The 20,593-nt window shown below is 42.9% G+C and overlaps 1 protein-coding gene across 12 annotated transcripts in view; it reads left to right on the top strand.

The window, feature by feature from the left end:
* Scaper (S-phase cyclin A-associated protein in the ER) overlaps positions 1-19,228 on the top strand; it is a 387,677-nt gene extending 368,449 nt beyond the window's left edge. For 10 of the 12 annotated variants that reach the window (XR_015626332.1, XM_087560185.1, XM_087560183.1 and 7 more), the window contains 3 exons: positions 12,819-13,010; positions 15,398-15,449; positions 18,206-18,639. Coding sequence is in view for 11 of the 12 variants with exons in the window: in XM_087560185.1 (XP_087416311.1) it covers positions 12,819-13,010; positions 15,398-15,449; positions 18,206-18,309 (348 nt within the window). In the remaining variant the exon portion in view is untranslated. 12 annotated transcript variants of the gene reach the window in all.
* Positions 19,229-20,593: the final 1,365 nt, after the last annotated feature.

Raw genomic sequence — 20,593 nt, 5'->3', positions numbered from 1 at the left:
TGATCCTAGACAAGCCACTTACCTTCCCATTGCTTATGTTATTATGTGATATGTAGATCATATTAATAACATGCCATGTGATTGTTATGCACAGTGAATTAAATCAGTTGCTTAGCAATTAGTACGTTCCCTAGCCCAGAGCAAATGCTAACCGGTGATATCATTGGAACTATTATTGTTTCCCCCACCCCCAGATTCCCTGCTCCTAATGAGAAAAGCCCCTGTATCCATTCAAGTCAGCTTTGACACTTAATACCATCTTAAGTAGGTTATCTCTGCTGTCAGAGTATGTTCTCCCATCTGCTGAGAAGATGGAGAAAGCTATGTGACTCCGGCCTCCAATGTTCCTCTGTGAACCCAAAGCACAGGCTTGTCTTCTCATAACCAGGCCTCTAGACTGTTACTTCACACACTGCTCTGACCCAGCCACCAAGGAGTCCCAGGACTGTCAGTCTGGCTCAGCCAACTGGCTGCCTTCCCAAGAGGTATGGCTGGTTCAGCTGAACCTGCCTGACGACTAGTCAGTGTTTGCTTGTCTGGAAAGCAGTGAAGGTAGGAACAGAAGCAGAGGGGAGGAAGCCCTCACACCCAAATACAGCTCTGTGTTTAGCCAAGTAAAGAAGCACTAAACTTGCTGGGAGGTGCACGGAGATTGTGTTAGGAAGAGAGACTAGAAAGTGGGTCACATGAATCAATGTGAACATTTAATGGGCCTTAATTGGAACCTTATCCTGCTGTCCTTAGAGCAGAGAGATGAAAGCACAAGAAATCTGAGCGACCATTTATTTTACTTGAGAAAGCAGTAAACTGAGACTACAAAAAGATTTGACTACTATTATATTTTTATGATTAAATAAAATTGTCATAGACTAGTGCTAGTGAGCCCATAAATGCGCCATGGAATGCACCCATAGTTTCTGGCAGCTGTTGGATTATGGTCAGAAAACCTATCTTCTGCATTTGTGAACCCTGCCGTTCTAACACCACACAGCAGCTTATGGGAAGGAAAGCCTACCCAGTTCTGCTGGCGGAGTCACTGGAGTGTTTGTGTCTTAAGGCATTACTAAAGTCTTTGTTTCCACAGATCTCTCTTCCCCATCCTCCTACATTGTGCCATTAGAATGAGCAGAATCTCTCAATCTCTTTCCGTGTGTGTGTGTGTGTGTGTGTGTGTGTGTGTGTGTGTGTGTATGTATCTATGTCATGTGTATGTCTGTTCTTTATATTTTAAATATTTTAATTTTCACACTCTAGGCTCTGAGGTTGAATTGGTATATTTCATATAATAACTTCTGTTATTTCTTTTTAAGAAAAAATATATTTTAAACCCTCCCTCTTTTACCATATTTACATATACTATCTGTAGTTGTGGTCAGCACAGGTGTGTCCATGTGTACATGGTCATAACACAGGACAGGATGATGTCTGGGAACTTGGAGGCCTTCAAAGATCATCTAGCTGACTTCCCTTGTGGCCAGAGAAGAGAGGCCTTCCTTCCTGCCTGCCTTGGAGCTGGTCCTCCCAACAGCCTATCCAGAGCTGCTATAAGTGCCTTCCCTTGTTCTACTCCATCCCAGCAGCAAATGGGATACGGAGACACAGGCACAGAGAAAATCTGAACTAGTCCTCAGATTGGTCATGATGTGACCAGTGCTCTATAAGCAGGCTTCCTCAGATATCCGTTAAACTGGAAGCAGAGTTTATGTATAGTCTCTGACAAATCCTAGAACTGATAGCTTAGTGTTGGCCAAGTGTGGGACTAATCTAGCACAAGCTTCTACTGCAGGATGCGTTTGGAAGGGATTTAGAATGTGCTTCTTTTAAACTATAGCTCTTTTCCTCACAAAAGATTTGAGAAATAATAATTTTTTAAAAAGAGGCCTTATCATGCAACAGAACACTAGAGGGTGATTTATTCTTGGGTAAATGCCAACATTGTGAATTTTGTGACCCTTTAGACGTTTACCAGTCATTCCTTCTCTTGTTTATTAGCTTTTACTAAATGCTCGCCCTGTTTCAAAACATGTGCTAAGAGATTCAGAAATACCTACCGTCCCCACTGTTTTTGAGGAGTCCACAGACCAGGTACTGTCTTAGACTCACAGGATAGTAGGAAATAAAATAGACCGTCTTTGCCCTTATGTTCTGAAATTCAAAGAGAAAAGAAAGACCACTCAGATCTGTGATGGAGATACTCCACAATGGAAACAATGCTTGTGCTGGCATATGAAAGTAAACAAAGGTTACTGGGTCACTCAATGGGAATGTGAATAGGAAAGAAGGTAAGAAAGGCACTGAGGGACAAAATAGCTTGACAGGTACAGGGAGCTGCGTGCTGTTCATTATGGCTGAAACTTAGCATTGAGCGGGCACAAGAGCTAAGCCTAAGATGAGGCAGAACCCAGGTCATGAAGGACCTATGTGGTGACCAAGGACTAGGAGGTTGAGGAGCCCGATACTATTAGCGTGTGGCTGATGTGCTGAGACACGGATCACACGCCAGTATTTGGAGAAGGGCAGTGTCAGACCTCCACACTGGATGTCCTGCATTCGGGAACTGCTGGTGCCAATAGTCAAGAGCCATTATTCTCCTCTGCAGAAGAGGAGAGAGAGGTTTGCCCGGGGTCCTTTCCTTTCCTCTGCAGCAGAGAGCTGGCTTGTCTCAGGAAGCGAACTAAGGGCCTTCCCTGCTTCACACTGGAGCACAGAGACAGCCACCTACCCTCTCTACTTGAGAAAACCCTGTCTCTTGGCTCCCCTGGTTTCCAGCATCTAGGGGAGGCCAAGTCACAACTACTGTAAGTTTTGTTTCTCCTGACCCTGGCTCCCTCTCTTTTTTTCTCCTCTCTCTTCCTCCTTCCTGGATTCTCTAGTGCTGCTACACATCAGTGAATCCAGAACCACCAAGAAGGCTGCTGCTCATAGGCTGCCTCCTCCATAATCTGTAAGATTTCTGCAGTTAACCCCATCCTAGAAATATCTGTGGAAGAGGCAAGTTTGGAAAGAGAGAAAATTGTTGCAGGACTAGACTGAGGAATTTTCAGGTTTCTTTACTTACCTTGTGATTTGATATGATTTAATATGTGGACAGAATCTTCATATTTTCTCCTGGGATATTAAAATAAAGCTACCACTCCCACCCTATCCCACAGGGCATCACATTACAGAAGCAAGGGGTGTGTATTTGGGACATGCAATTTAAAAACATGGAGAAGTTGCTAACCTCAAGGACCTTCTTGATATATTGCTCCCATCATAAGCATTGGTTCCAGATATGACAAACTGGCAAGAGCTGTAACTGACGAATCTGGCCACCATTGCTGCTACCTGTTTTCTCCAGCATTGTGCAAACCCAGGTTTGCAGAGAGGAATGTACCAACTACTTTGTTTCTGTTATGCTAGAAAAATATTCTTTGTTCCAATGATTTACAGACTCTCCAAGCTGTCTGTTTTAGTGAATTTAGATGTCTAGACACCTATTTTTGCCCCTGTGTTGAGGACATTTTGTCTCTGACAAGAAAAGGAAAAAAAACAAATTGGGAGTTCTGAGGCACAAGGAATTTGCCCCAGTGAGATTTAACTGTTTGCATTCATTCCTCTCTACTCCGTTTACCCCACCACACTGATGGACAGAACTGGGCTGCTTTGGCAGAACAACTTTCAATGCATAGTGAATAAAACTGCCCCCTTTGACACACACACACACACACACACACACACACACACACACACACACACACACACACACACACGAATCCCTATACCACTGTGCCAAGACGCTAAAGAGTTCCATCATCTGCCTTTACAGATTCAAAGACAGCATTAGCTGAGGGCCTTGAACCCTATGATGAGCAAAGCCTGTGCTCTGATGTGGTAAATACAAACTCCTGAAATAACTTATAAAAAACTAATTTATAGCTCATTCTTTTCCCAAATAGTTGGGAGAAAAATCTAACATTTACCAGCACTACACTAGGCATGTAGCAGTGACACAGAGGAGCCCTTGTCCTCAACAGTCTGGAGACTTTTACTACCTGGGGTTCATGGTAGTGTGCTTTACTGAACAAGAACACAGTCAGTCTCTTCACACTCTTGCTCTATTTGTCCTTTATTTTTATGCGTATGAGTATTTTGCTTTCATGTATGTCTATGCACCATGTGCATGCAGTGCCCATGGAGGCCAAAAAAGAATGTTAGATCCCCTTGGACTGGAGTTGCAGATGGCTATGAGCTGACATGTGGGTGCTGGGGATTGAACCTGGGTCCTCTAACAAAAGCAAACAGTGCTTTTAAGCACTGAGTCATCTTTCCACCCTGATAATTTTCTCTTACAATCAGTTACAGATATAGAGCTGGGGCTCAGGTGACAGCAAATATTTAGGAATTTACCATAGTTCTTCTTGGAGAAAAACAAAACAAACAACAACAAGTTTCTGCAAATAAAGCAAAAGTAAGAAGGGAGTTCAGAATCCCTCTGTAGAAATAAATAAATCAGAATTTGATGGGTTTCTGTTCTGTTTCTAGTTGTTTTCCTGTTTTTGTTTTTGTGAGTGAATTCCCTGGAGCTGTAGTTGTTACTCTAGCCCCTGTAGATTGTGGCCAGTATGTATACAATTAGTTGAGAAGCAGGCATACAACAGGTCTGCAGTTTACTGCTTACTGTTGTCAATTTGATATGGTCAGGGAATGTGGTATTCCTTCCTATACCCCCAAAAAGTGAAGTTTTCAGGTGACAAGATTACCCTTAAAACATAGTATGTATTTGATATTAACTACTTACAGTCACTTTTAAAGAAATATTTTTAATTTCCTGCCTTCTTGTATCATATTGATTTAGTATCTATTTTTGCTGCCTTAAGGAATTAGTCCCTTCTACAATGTCATGTATGTGAAAGTAACTTTTAAAGGTATATAGTATTAAATGAGGATAATTGCTTATAATTAATAAGATATTTTACCATAATATAGTCATGCTGTCAAGGCTAAACTGGAAAGAGAAAGAGATGTTTTCTCTTACATCACATGGTTCCCGACAACTTTCTGAATTTTTATTTTTTGAAATCATTTTAATCCTTACTTCTTTTATTTGTGTCCCTGTCGCATCTTCCTGTTGTCAGTTGTACCTACTTTTCTGCAACACTCTTTTCAAACTTGCTGATGCTGCACTGCTAGAGACTAGAAGAACCCTACTCTCATAGGTTGGCTTCTGAGGTGTGAATTGCTACCCTCAGCTGGATTATGCAGGACTTCCTGGGGTAACTGCCCTGAATTCATGAAGGAAAATGGTGTGTTCTGTAGGAATAGAGTTCTCTGACTCAGTGTCTCAGCCCAATGCTGAGCTGTACAGATGCTCAGTAGATGCCTGATGATGTGCTTATCTCTGCACAGAGGCCAGCTTGCATCACTCCTTCCTTCCTTGCTTTGGCACATCCCCGCTGTCGCAGTTGGAGAAAGTGTTCTCCAGAGGGAGAGGAGATGGAGCTGCCTCCATGTTTCTATGACTCTCCGCGCTCTTCAGATCTTAGAGTGCATAGGGTAGATGTCACACGGGTGGGAAAGCTACAGACTTCAATTCTTCCCTGCTTCCTGTTTCTACTTTCTGTCTCTTTCCTCCTCTTCCTCTTTTCTTTTCTTTTTTTTTTTTTTTTCTCGGAGCTGAAGACTGAACCCAGGGCCTTGCACTTGCTAGGCAAGCGCTCTACCACTGAGCTAAATCCCCAACCCCCCTCTTTTCTTTTCTTTCTTCTTCTTCCTCCTATTCAGATTTTTAACAAAGCAGAGGCATAGCAAATGTTAATATTTTAGTGTCATATTCTCTATGACAGCATTTTTTTAAATTAAGACCAAAGATTAGGCTTGAGAAGTGAGCATTGTCTAGAAAGAGACAGTTACTGTTTTAAGTCACAAGTTTTGTACTCAAAAGTTGAAAGGTTCCCAAGCAGACCACACACTAGCAGAAGATGTGTGAATTCTCACTTATAAAGATAATTCATCACCAATTTACCAATCAAGAATTTCAGCTGAAGTTTGTCAGCCCGAAAAACATGAAAACTATGGTAGGAGGGCTGTGGGTAGATTGCTTGCCTGGCCCCAGGCTAACAACACCTCCACAAACTGTTTTTACCAGAGTAAAATCTAAAAGGTGACAACCTTGGGAGAAAGATATACTAAAGATGTATGGATTGGAAAAATATGTCCCCATCAAGTTCACAAGGACATCTCTAATGAAAGTGAATAAAAACCAGAAAGTTGTTAAACATTTACTAAGAGGCAAGCCCCTGGAGTTGTCACAGAGACTTCCAACAGAGGAAGTCTGCTTGCTGATGCTGGAGATTAACAGTGCTACAGAATGGAAAACCTAAGGAGCCAGAGTCTCTGGGCACCCGGCTGCACACTTAAGATGCAGATCACAGCAGGGAGAACTCGAACTTCTCTTTCACAGGACCCAGCTTCAATGCCTATTCATTCGCAGGGGATTTGACACCTTTTTTGGCCTCTTCCAGCATCAGCCACACAAGGAGGCAAACCCATACACATAAAATAACAATATGTGGGCTGGGGATTTAGCTCAGTGGTAGAGCGCTTACCTAGGAAGCGCAAGGCCCTGGGTTCGGTCCCCAGCTCCGAAAAAAAGAACCAAAAAAAAAAAAAACCAATATGTATATTGTTATGTCATGTACACATACATACATACATACATACATACATACATACATACATATGTACATACATACGGCAGGGTTTGTAGGCCTGCCCTGGGAGGTGGCTATGTGCTCAGCCACAGCAAGACAGTGCTCATTTTGGAGTCACATGTTCCAACTGTTCACTCCTAGGAGTCCTGCCCCACTCCCAACCATTCCTCTTGTTCATATTAATAAAACTGATCATTTGAAACAAACTCTTGGCACAGCCCAGCACATAACCAAGGACTGGTCACATGATACTGAGCCAAGAAAAGCATGTGTTTTAGAAGAAAGGCCTTTCATGTTAGTTTGATCTGTGTATGTTGGTTGGTTTCGTCTATTTAGAATGGCCATGGGTCATGCTCATCTATATCTGGGCTGACATTGTCACTAAAGACACCTCTGGCTAATGACCAGTCAGGGGGATAAGCTCAGAACTGCTAACGAGCTTTTCTACCCAAGAATGGGCAGCCTTGTGAAAGAGGTGGTTCTGGATGGGCCTGAAGGATAGAACAAGCCAACATTTGGAATTTAGAGAGTTTTCCAGGCTCAGTTCCAGCCCAGACTGGCTGGGGACTTAGACTACATCTCTTGAACTTCCTGGAGCTTGAATCTCTCTTTATAACAGCAGTGGTCCCTGTCTGCCACCTTGGAGCTGACTTCAGATGCTGTAGACAGAGAGGCTAGGCTCCTGAGTACTGTCTCAGCCTAGCTGGAGGTTGCTAAGGTTCTGGAAATACCCTAGATGATCTTGACCTCCTTCCTCCCTCATAAGACACAAATGTTACCTAGTCCATAAAAGTCGTTTTCCGTATCTCTCCCTGTAGGCAAACCAGAATTCCCTAGTTGGTCTCAGGACCTTGAGATCTCACTCAGTTCTGGTGTCCTTCTAGACAATGTAGCTCAGAGTATCACAAAATCCAATCACTTTGCTGTTTGCTGCTGGGAAGGTGAGTGAGGGATATGATAAGTTTTGCTACTTCTCACAGCTATGCACCCTGCACCTGGCTGAACTGACTTTTGTCATTTATACTACTTGGGATGTCTTCCAGTACTTGAGGATTTCAAGTATGTTAAGGGAAGCTCATCCTAGATATGAATTGGAAGCCAATAACAGTTTCCATAATAACAAGTCCAACACAGTGACCTCAAACTCAATGTAGACAGACGGACAGACACGAAAAGAGGGAGGGTGGAAGGGAGGAAGCACGCACTAAGCCTCTGTTGCTCTCTACTACTTACCTGTGTTTCTTGGACCATGCTTATGCAAGGATTTTCTTTTCAAAACTGTCAGAATGCATTTCCTATTTCACTACCACAAGATCCTGGCTGGTACCCCAAACACTGTTTGCATAGCTCTGTTCTGCACAGGCAAGGCCAGAGAGCAACCTCAGTAATGGCTTCTCAGGTGACATTAAGCCTGCTGATGATTGAAGCCTGCCTCTGCCAGACCCTCTGCTCTAGGGAAATGGGGGAGGGATGCTGGAAAGCAGTTGTTAGGCTGGGTGTGAGCTCTGTTCCTGGTCCAACAGAAAATGCAGAACAGAAAACTGGTAAGATAACCAGTAGTCCTAACTAATACTGCCTATGCTTTGAGGGCATGGACACATTAGGTCTGCAATTAAACCTTGAAAGCTTTTGTCCACCTCTTTTATGAAAAAGACTCTGAACTTAAATCAGCTGAGTGGTTATAATGATCGTGACAGAGCCAGACCTAGAGCCCACAGCTGTGTAATGCCAACCTACACTCTGAGACTGCACAGTGCCTATAACCCAGTCCAGGGAAAGCCGCTTACCTCTGTAGCACCCAGAGAGCTATGGCAGTCTTTTAATGGGACATCATTCTGAGGACATTGGATCCGTGGATTTATCACAAGAATAATTGAAGTATCACTCTGTCCAGATGCACTAAGCCAAGGAAACGCACACAGCTAGGCAGCCAGAAAGAAGATCCTCAAGAAAGCCTGACCATGCTGATAACCTGACCTCAGACTTCTAGCCTGAATGGTAGGAAATAAATGTGTGTCACTTATGTCCCTCTAAGCTATAGTGTTTTGCTTTGGTCAGCTAAGACAAACTGATATTAAATCTGTGAGTTTCTTCCCAAAAATTCCTTCATCTACAGTTTCCAAGTGCCTGCATCTGATCCTGTCTTCCACATACAATTCACCATGTCAATGTGGCTTCAAGAGAATGTAGAAGGAACACTCTCCTCACACAGTACAGCATCCTTACCAGATTCCTCGTGTTCATCTCCCACAAAACTAATGTCAAACCAATCTTGTCCAACAGACTGCACCTTCACTGTGTGTGAGGAGGACTCCTGGTTCTCTTTTGTCCCTATGGCATTAGTATATACTTGGCATGGAACACAAATGAAGGCTCAAGTTAGCACTCTCTGGTTGGCGCCAGAAGCCTAGTGGGTGGCCAGGATCCAAAGCAAATTAAAGAACTACCAAGTTCATTTGTGTATCCTGGGCACCACCACCCATCCTCTTACCTGGAGTCCCTTTTTCTCTGACACCCAAATCCTCCTGGTCCTCCCCCCCCCCCCATTTCCAGAATCCTCTTTCCTTTTTCTAAAGCTACAGCTTGCAGAATCATTACTACTAATGTTTATTACTAGTTAGTCATCAAGGGACTCTTCTCTGCCACCTGTGATTCCCTCATCAAGGACACTAAAGAAAACCCTATGGTCAATAGGGCAACAGGGACAGAATTATGCCCCGACTTCTCCCTAAGAGACCAGAGGAGCTGTGCTGCCACAGCCTCCCGGAGCAGAATGGAAGGGTGGCTGCGAGCCTTTCTCATCCAGTCAAATGGCTTCCTATTATTTTCCTCAAATTTAAACTATAGAAATCTTTCAATGAGAAAGAATATGTTTAAAAATCCAGTATTCTTGGCCATTTTTTCTTTCCTTATCGGGGTATATCATAATACTGTTGCTGATTTACTTTGTAAACCTGAGCTATTTGATTTGTATGTGAAAGAGAGACTTCAAAAAATACTTTTAAAAATACTGTCTACTTTCAAACCCAAAGCAATTGAACAGTTTGCCAAAGGCTCCTCAGCTGATCAGTGAATAAAGGCAGATCCCTCAGATCTCCAGTTCTTTGATTAGCACCTTTTTTTTTTTTTTTCTTTTTTGAGACAGCCTCTCTCTATGTAATCTTGACTGTCCTGGAATTCACTATGTAGATCAGGCTGTCCTTGAACACACAGAGCCCCACCTGTCTCCACCTCCTCAATGCTGGGGTTAAAGTGTGCATCATCATGCCTGGCAAAGGTATCTCATAACTGTACCTACAAGCAAGGTCACTTTGCAACTCTCTTAATCTGTACATTTATGTGTTTATTTGTGTATGTGCACTTCTGTTGCGCATATGAACACAGTGCTTGTGTGTCAGTAGTACTTATGTGACAGTCCCAGGACAACTTACAAAAGTCGATTCTTTCTTTCCACCATGTCTCCTTCCCATCTGGGTTCCCGGGGTCATACCCAGGTTGTCAGGCTTGATGACCAGCACCTTTTCCATTAGTCACACGGCCAGACTCCTCTTGGTAATACTGGAGCCCAGCTCAGCATCTGCACGTGGACAGTATGTTTGAAAGAGGCTTTCATTATCATTAGGTTATACTTGTTCCTGCCTTGTATCTCTAGCTGAAGACTTTAGCCACCTTAGAACCAGCCAGGGCGCGCCCATCTTACTGCTGCAGTGCTCTGGAAGGAAACTCTGGGATTCCAGTTAACCAGTACATCCTGAAAGGTGGGAAGGTATCCTGACCAGTACTCACCTTAGGACTTGGGTGGCAAGGTAACAGTCCAGTGGTCACTGATGTCATTAAACTCCATCAAGAAGGTAGACAAACTCCAGAAACTCTGTACTGTAAGTGTGAGTTGGTTAACTATGCACAGCCAGGAAGACCCTTGTGTTCCATGATGATTCTGCTAACTTCCTACTGCTTTTGGAAATTTTGGAAAGCAGTCCAGAATGGTATTTGCTCTCCTAAACCCTGGAAATGAGTGAGGAAATGAAATAAAACTAAGGCCTGCCTTCAGCATGGCATTCTTTCACAAGCCCCACGGGCAACTCTCCTAGTGCTTGATGCTGAGCATCAAAGTCAGGATGTTCATATTCCCAGGCTTGCTCCCCTGACCCTAAGGGAAGCACTTACCCAATCTAGCTGACCGTTCACGCTCACTACATCACACTCTGCTCCACAAACCCACCTGAATTGGCCCACCAGGTCTCGATGCACTTTGTGGACCTCTCAACCCTACCTTCCCACAGCATCTGAAGTGTCCCAATGACCACACCGGCCCTTACAGATTCCTTACAAATAACTAGGCTGGGCCCTGCAGTAGGCGATCTTATGGCTACAGCTCTTTAATACGAGGTAACCAAACTGTCCTTTGCCCATTTGCATCTTCTCTAGTCCAAATACCTAAAGGTAGTAGCCTCCATCAGGGTTGGCTTACTGCACTGCCGTGAGATTTATAAACTCACTCTATAAGCAGGTAATGGATAATCACTGCTGTTCCTTGAGGCAGGGGACACTGCTTTAGGAGGCTGAATACGGTGAGTACAACAGATGTTCTCACACGCTGCGCTAATTTACCAGAACCAGGGAGCTGGCGTCTTTGAGTTGATATTGTGTCTGTGCCAGCCAAACTGGCCCCTTTTAATGCTTTTTAAATTACTGAATTGTCATAATAATGGCATTTTAACAATGAAGTTTAAAAAAAAAAACTAGTTCTTAATTTTTGCCCCCCCCAGGGGGGATTTCAATAATGGCATTGTTATAAATTCTAAAGTGGTAACCATTTGGCTGTGTTACAAAATATGTAGATAATAATTAAAATAAAAAATTTAAGTGGAAGCTTTACCAATAAGGTGGATGGTGGAGCACATTTTTCTCGGCTGTTGTCAGAAATGGCATTGCACAGCCATGTGCAGAATTGTCACAGTGCAAGTCTTTAAAATTCCTTTTGGATTTAAAGGTATTAACAGGTCCCTATCAACAGTCTCCAAAACTTTTGATGTCATTTTAGCTATTGAACAAAAATATGTGAACTATTACTTTGTTGATTTTGTTCTTAAAGCACACTGCATTATCATCTGAGAATGTGTTCTTAAAATATTGTTAAAAGTACTTTGAAAACTTGTAAATCCCAGTAATTTATGTTTCTCCTGCCTCTGCTGTTTCACTCTGTCCTTCTGGTTTCAATTTGAATGCCATCCTGTCTGGGTGTGTACCTGTAACGTTGTGTTCTCCCCCACCCCGCCCCCAGTACAATTTACAGTCCTGACCTGCAGCCTTTGCAGTGTCCCTAATGTTCTCGGGTTTCCTCCCGTACTGCGGAGTGGGCTTTGGGTTCCTCTGCTCTTGCATATCAGAATTGTCTAATCGTAGTTACTTGAAACAGATCTGATTTTGGCATTTCTTAGTTTATCATTTCAGCCTAGGGAGTGAATTAGGAGAGCTTCCCTGCCAGCCCACTAATTGCATTGCCCTATTAAAGTGTACACAGTTGTAAACCCAGACTGCTGCAAGACAACAGTCTCATTATCTAAACAGTTCTCCTTTTAGACTCAATGGCACTGATGGAAACCAAGATAAGGAGTAGGGATTGGAGAAAGGGTCTTTTAGAGCCTGTACTAGCTAAAACCATTCCATTCCCCCTTTTCTTTCTAGGACTTGTCTACATAAGGAACCCATCTAGCTGCATGCAGTGTACACAGTGGGCAGAGACTGCAGTGAGCAGGGCTCCTGCAGACACTATCTTACTTTGTTAGGAGCTTTGAGGACATGAGGGTGCTCAGTTAAAAGTGTGTGTCCTAAATTTGTTGCCTAGGTGATAGATGGCTCTCTCCGTGGAAGTTGTGCCCTTCACCGTGGATTATGATTGTTAAATGACCGTAAAACCTTCAGAATCTTTTTTTTTTAAGTTGAGAAATGAGGTTTCTAAAAGTTTGGCTCTTTGCAGCTGTCACTGACATTGAGCTCTGGTAAGGAACCAAGTGCCTTTATCTACCTTTACCTCCTTCACATGGTCCCTGGTGCAGACCAACAGCAGCTGACTAAGGGGCAGGCCAGGGTTTCAGCAGTTGACCATCTCCTTCTCTGTTGCAGGTAATTGTACAGTCCGGCCGCCACCCCACGGTGCTGCAGAAGCTCTGCCAGCTGCCTTTCCAGTATTTCAGTGACCCAAGGCTCATCAAAGTGCTGTTCCCTTCACTTATCGCTGCGTGTCATAACAACCATCAGAACAAGCTCATTCTGGAGCAAGAGATGAGCTGTGTTTTACTGGCCACATTCATTCAGGTACCTTCAACCTAATGCCTTGTTTCTCCTGTTTTATGGGAAACTCAGGAGACTGAGAAGTAAATGTGAGGCAGCTTCACTCTCGCCCTCCACCTGTGTCTGTGCTCAGAACATAATTTCTAAAGCCTGAAGTCACATTACTAGAAGCAGGGTGGAGTGTCAAATGCTTCTGCCTGGAGGATTTCAAGCAAGAGCTTGTTTGCCATTGATATAATGAAAACTTATACCCAGTTAAAACTGTTTAACAGGACACCAGGCTCCTTTAAGGCTTCAACTGGCACGTGTGTCTGCTTTTCAGTCTTGCTACAAAGGATAGTCGCTGAAGAAAGATAAAACTTTGAATTTATTTGAATATTTTAAAAATAAATAATGATGTGCTTGGTTCAGTAGTACAACCTTGTATTTGATCCAACGAAATTCTGTGGGATTGAAGTCAGAGTCAGTGGCGTGGCAAGCACTGACACAGGGTACATGTTAGTTCACTGAGCTGGCAGAGCGATGACAAGATGACAGTTCCAAACAAGGGTTTTTCAATCTTTGTGGATTATTTTATGAAATGTCTCTTTTTCCCCCCAAATGTTCCACCTCTTAAAATTGCTCCCTGCTACACATACTTCCTGTCCTCCTAATAGTGAAACAGGAAGCAGTGTTGTGTGTGCTGTCCCTGTGCTGGCCAGTGCTCCGATATCTCTGTCAAAGTGTGAGTATATGCAGCTGCCTGGGAGCCACAGAGGAGAGTCAGGACGTCAGGGCCTTCTTTATGGCCGTCAGTACTCCTTGTCTTTCTGTGAGCGATCAGTTAATGAGCACTGCTCTCGAGGTCAGTGAGGTTTAGAAATATTTTTCCGTTTTGAGTCTGGGTCCTATTTTCTGAAAACGCATTCAAGTTATGTATTCGGATCTGCAAGCATGATTTCAGACTGGTTCATGATTAAATTAAAATCTTAAACTCTTACCACTGTAAAAAAAACCATCACGGGGCTGGGGATTTAGCTCAGTGGTAGAGTGCTTACCTAGGAAGCACAAGGCCCTGGGTTCGGTCCCCAGCTCCGGAAAAAAAAAAAAAAAAAAAAAACATCACTTCAGCACAGGACTCTTCATCTGATCTTAGAGATACTCGCTAGGTCATTGAGTAAAAATGCACGTTAGGCATTTTCAGACCGTGGTCTTTTCTGTTCAGATCCACTCACTGTGTTGGGCTCTTCCCTAGACCCTGGGGTTGTATCAGTGAATAAGACAGACAAAACCCACCTTCAAAACCATTCATGAAACAACAAAAGACCACATAGCAGAACAGTTAGTTAGGAGCTGAATGCTGTGGAGAAAAGCCATGGTCTGGGAGGGAGGGACACAGGGGGGAAGGGAAGCTTTTTAGAGCTTAAATGGAGAGGCCTCGATGGAGACAAGTTTCCATGTATGCCACATTAGTTTCTTAAAAAATACTTTAAAAATATAAGCACTCAGGAGGTTGAAGCAGGAAGATGACAGTGTGAAACCATCCTAAAGTGTGTAGTGAGACTGTCTCAAACACAAGTATGAACACAAGTTTATATATATATACATACACACACACATATATGTATATGTGTCCTATATATGTATACTTACATACATACACATACCATTTGGGGGTAATATCACAACTATTCCAAGTAAACCATTTTTAATACAGTTTTTGCTAAGTGGTACAAAAATAACTGTTTTTAATTTGGGGTAGACTAGTAAAGTAGGATCATTTTTAATTGTGTTCAAGAAAATTAGTTTGAATTTTAACTTTTAAATTTGTCATGGTTCCATGTATAGATTATTAATAATCACTAATGTTAAAGTGAGATTATGGCCTGTCACTAGTTTCTGAAGATTTGTAGTCTACATTTTTTTCTATTTCCATCTGAAGGTGAAGTGAACACAACACTTGTTTTTGTTTAGCGTTTGAGACAGGGTTTCTTTCTCTGTGGAACAGTCCTGGACGTTCTGGATTATACAGTCTCTCACATTCGTAGTTAAAGCTCTTGCCAGGAACAGTGGCAACACCTATAATATAAGCACTCAAGAGTCTGAATAGGGGTCACTCACTGGAGTGTAGCCTGGGTTAGAGTGATAAAATCATAGTTTCCTACACACACCCCAAAAACCTTTATCAAAATCTCTTCTTGCCTTAAAATAGTACATTTGGCTGAGGTTTCAGGGTTTCGGTATACAGTTATGGTTGTAGACAGTGCTCTGGCCCTTGGCAGTGCTCATGAAGACTTAGTTTCAGCTTTCAAGAATCTGGCCGCACTCATTCTTTTCTGCTGTTCTGTGCTCCTGTGACACAGGATTAGAGGGACTTTGTGCAGTTCTGATCAGAACGGTAGTCTCAACTCCACGTCTCTCTTCTCACACAGGACTTTGCACAGACTCCGGGTCATGTGGATAACCAGTCTTCGAATCCCAAAGGTGAGTCCCTCTAAGATTAAATCCCACATATGTGTCAGCTACCTGAATGGGCTTGCATTCCTTTTTCCAGAACAATTAGAGAATTCCTGTGTCACCTCAAGTATGTGAGGTTCAGACACCACATACTTGGAGAATAATGAAATCAACTATATCATGTGAATCTATAGAGAAGATTCACAGAAATAAAGAAAACCAGAAACCGCCTTTGTCCTTACCTAGTATAAGATTTAATAAGATCTATTAAATGCTAATTACTAACCAGAAGGAAACCAGTCATATAACATTACCATTGGCCACCAGATCACTATAAGTGCTTCAGTCCCTAACATGGGTTCTCTGTCCATGTTGAAATAAAGTGCCATAACAATAGCTACACCCCTAAATTCAAGCACTTGACCTATTTTAATTGAAAATAAACTTTACATTGAGAAACATTAACATCCCATTAACAGAGTTCTGGAAGTAAAGAGTCTCAGGCATTTGTTCTCTTTTTGTTCTGCTGAGTTGTTCTCCTGGTCAGAGACAGAGATATAGAATTTTAAGCTTCATTTTTACCATCTTAAATACCTTAAAATAGCCTACTACCGAGGCTGTAACTGAAGTACAGTTTGCTCTCAGGCTGCTGTGGCAGAATGTCTGATTAATGAGCCCCACTCTAGATTTTCCTAAGCCCTCATCAGTTTGATAGTGATAAATGTTCTTCAGAACTGGACATAGTAGCATACGTCTGTATCCCAGCACAGGGAGGTAGACACAGAACCCTTTCAAAGTCACCCTTAGCCATAGACTGTGTTTGAGGCCAACCTGGGCTACATAAGAACCTATCTCATGAAATGAAATATATAACATTCATTGTTCTTAGGCCCACTCCTATAGGTTCTTTACAGCACCTATCAAGAAGCCTTTACTTGGAGACAATTCGGCTGTCATTAAAAAAAAAAAATCTACAGTAGGCAGGTGTTGCAAAGTACACAGAAGGAAAAACACAAAACTGTTACAGTATCATGAAAAAAAATGGGAGGCTTTATTGACTCAGGTACTCAGAAAAGTAAACAGAAAGATATGCAACTTCTCAGAAATTCAAGCCAGTGCCATTGTTTCCCATAGACTCTGCAAGTTCAGGTCTGCCCTCACTCAGTTACAGCCTGTTTCTTCTTTTCTTTTTTTTTTTTTTTAAAGCTATTAGAACATGTGAGGGAAATCAGTGCCGTTTGTTACTATTTCTTACAAAACACATTTAATTTTTAAGCATATGAAAATACTTTTGCAAATATTCTAATGTATTTAATTTTAATTAAGCAATAATATTTTTTGCCAGTATAACTGTGTAGATGTTTTTCTTTTTCTTCTGCCTTAAAAAAGATGAGTCACCATTTAAAAGTGTCTGGAGGTTGGGGATTTAGCTCAGTGGTAGAGCGTTTGCCTAGCAAGCGCAAGGCCCTGGGTTCGGTCCCCAGCTCCGAAAAAAAAAAAAAAAAAAAGAAAAAAAAAAGTGTCTGGAAAGCCAAGTCCGAAGCTGAGGCTGCCTCCCCTTTGCCTGGTTGAGCAGAGCCAGAGGAAGTCTCAACCTTTCTTCTCAGGGATGGGGTGGGGGGTGGGCAGGCACTTTCTTTGCTGTCCTTGTGTCTACAACAGGCCTCACACACGAGACAGCCATTGGACAGCTCTCTGCTTTGCTTCCAGCACCCTCATTAACAGTTCATAGCAGACTCACTCAGTGAACGAAAAACAGTGGGAGAGCTGGACACGGCTCAGCAGCTAAGCTCACCCGCTGCCCTTGCTGAGGACCAGAGTTCAGTTCTCAGCACCCATGGCAGGCAGCTCACAACCCCTTGTAACCCCAGTTCTAGGAGATCCAGTGCCTCTAATTCTGTGTGTGTGTGTGTGTGTGTGTGTGTGTGTACATATATATGTATATGCACATATCCCAGTATGATATAGGCACAGGCACAAGTTACAAGCCAGCCAGGGCTACACAATGAAACCTGACTCAGAAAAATTAATAATCTATTTTTTGTAAGATGACTTCTTACCAAGTATCCAGCTTACAGCTTTTATATGGGTTCCCTTTTTACTTAGATTAAGGCCTTAATAAAATGTGTCTGTCATTTTTAGGTTGTCATCCAGGTAACCTCTTAGATTTAAAAGGAGCTGTGGGCTCCCAGGTTCTCACCACTAAGAATTTCAGCGTTCATATCCACTACCCATGATTACACCAAGGGTTTTTTTGGGGGGTAGGGGGAGGCTGTTAAAGGTCACCTCTGCTCTCTAGATAACTACTGAATGCCAGATTTGAACAGTTTCAAAGTTATGCCTAAGTCTATGTTTTAAATTAAGTAGGTTACTTTGGGAAAAAGAAGTTACCATTTAGGCCCAGTTGTGACTCAGTGGAGGAGCTGGTCCTTGTGTACAGAGTGCTAAGTTCAGTCTTCAGCACCAAAAATAATAAAAAAGTCACCATTCACAAAAATGTGTCCATATAAGACCATACATGGCTGTCACGCTGTTATGTTCACTGTACCTGTTTGCTTATTCTCAAGTCCCAAAATAAATACTTCATAAGGTTTTATATATGGGTTAAAGTCTGAATATGCTAGAAGCACAGACTGAATTGTGGCTAAAATACATGTTTATAGTTTATAACACACTAGAGCACTTTACTTGGAATGTATGGTTCATTCGCCTTCTAATATCAACGTAAGTTTAATATCTAAGCCTTCAGAGTTTACTTTTTATCTCTTTTCTATCTCCCTCAGGGAAATGCGGAAACCCTGGGGACTACCTGGAGCTGGCTAACAGATTTCCTCAGCAGGCCTGGGAAGAAGCCCGGCAATTTTTCTTGAAAAAAGAAAAAAAATAATTTTTTTTTTTTAGCCAATTCTGTATTTGAGTACCTTTGTTAGTGCTTTCTGTGTTCCTTTGGGAACTTGTGGTCTGTCCATCCTCTTCCCTCCGCTGTAGATGTGCTCCTCTTGGCAGTGTTTATAGAGACTGTACAGACCGGGCTGTCCTCCTAACTTTGCAGATTGAGTTCGTCTCATTTATGCACTTATTTTGGCGTTTGTCTACTTCCACTCTGTGTAAGTTGCAATTGTAATATGAGTAAGATTAGACAAATATCATTCTTGTAATGAAGTAACACAGTTTTCAGTGTTGACGTTTCACATTAAAGCAGTACGAATTTGAGAAAGTGTTAAGACTTTATAAGCCCTGCGCTAAGTTTTTCTTCTAAAACTTGGAGTTGAGGCCTGTGTAGGTAATATTTTCAGTAAGCCTTGGGACTGTTTGAAATTACAGCACCTAATCACGCATTGGGAACTTCATTGGCAGATAGCACTGTGAACTATTAGTGTTTCTGGGTTAAATTTAGCCTCTAAAATTATTTTAAAAAAAAAAGAGGGGGCATCAAGTATGTTTTTAAATAATTTACTTGAAACAACATGGAGTAAAAGAAACAATGAGAGTGGCCATATCTCTGAATACACGCAGCGGTGCCATGCTGTGCCGCAGGGGGCCCTCTTAACCCACCCAGTGTGGAGCCTGAGTGACATTGGTTGCAGTTACCAGCAAAGATCTAGCTGTGGAAAATTGACCCCAAAACCTGAAGATTGTCACAGGAAACTGAACAACACAGTTTTGCCTTTCTTACAGAAAAGCAAACTTACCTAACATTCCCCACACTTCCTTTTTGAACCTCATGGCGCTACAGTTTTTTTATGTTCAATGTATTTTACTGTTTTACAAATCGAAAGAAAATAAAGAGGTCTGATGTAAGCCATGCCAAGCACTGTGGGTGCTCCTGCTTGGACCCTACACACCCCATCTCTGGGGAGGGAAGGAGAGAGGGACAACTAAAATTGCAGGTATGAAGGGGGCAGGTAGAGGGCGGTCCTCGCAGGGTGGTGGGGGAACATCAAATATTTATAATGTTTCCTGCGAGGCTATTCGCGATGGAATATATATCTCTTATCTGCTCGGAAATTTGCCAAAAGACCATAAATAATAGAGACAACCGTGATTAACCTCCCAGAATTCGCAATTAAACATCTCGGACTGCCCTTCTGTGGGACGTGCCCGCCACAGTCAGCAGTGCCCGCGGCTTCCACCTGGGGCAGTGGCGCACCACCAACTGAGAATTCGAACCCGACGTGGGAAAGCTGCTTGGACTCCTAGGAGCAGCAACATTTGCACAACATTTTGCACCCAGGGTAACAAAATTACCCCTAAACTCTTCCGAGCCAGTTACTCTAAAACCCCAAGGGCACGTCAGAACTGCTGCTTCTTACGGGGTCCTCAGATGCAACTGCCCCACCCCCAAACCCCGCCAGACTCTGACAGTCGCTGCGTTGTGACCTTGAATCAGGAGCTCAGCATCTAGGTCAAGACCTGGCTCTGACCTTAACCTCTGTTCGTCAGTCCCTTGCAGCTGTGAAAAACACCAGCATCTTTCCTTGGCTCCTGACCCTCTCTGGGGGATATCAGAGACGACATTGTCCTCTAGGTTTCCAATCTTTCCCGTCTCTGCCCCACACTTGATGTACACATCCAACTTCCCAACAGGCAAACTTTTGCCCACCCCTGAGCCCAACTGATAACCCACTCTCCCTGTAGGTGCTGACCTTCTTGACCAAAGGCTGGATCGACCAAGCATTGCTTCCTGGCTGGGGGTTGCTGCAAAAGGCACAAAGGCCCAGCCCCCCACATCTGGATCTGAGCGGAGTACTTACTTCCTTGTGCCCTTTCTGGCTCCCATCACTATTCTCAACCTAGCTCTATTTAGCTGTATTCTCCATGCACAGTCTTCATCAACAAGGTGCTAGCCTGTAATTGGTCACACAATCCTCATTATAGCACGGAATCTCAGCATTTTAAAGAAAGTTTACTTTTACATCAATCAGACCCACAGTTAAAAGCCTCTAATCTGCCCATGCATCAGCTTAATAAACTCCGAATTTCCTGCTTTTATCGCAGCTCCATTGGGAACTTATTTCTCTGCACAAACTTACTTGTCCATTGTTTTCTCCCTCCAAAGGGGGGCCAATTCATATATTCTCATTCTCATTCTCTCTCTCTCTCTCTCTCTCTCTCTCTCTCTCCCTCTCTCTCTCTCTCTCTCTCTCTCTCTCTCTCTCTCTCTCCCCCCC

The sequence above is a fragment of the Rattus norvegicus genome, chromosome 8 (genome assembly GCF_021556685.1).
Source record: "Rattus norvegicus strain SHRSP/BbbUtx chromosome 8, alternate assembly SHRSP_T2T, whole genome shotgun sequence".
NCBI classification, from domain to species: domain Eukaryota; kingdom Metazoa; phylum Chordata; class Mammalia; order Rodentia; family Muridae; genus Rattus; species Rattus norvegicus.
The sequence above is the reverse complement of the archived record's forward strand: the minus strand, read 5'-3'. Positions and strand labels throughout refer to the sequence as shown.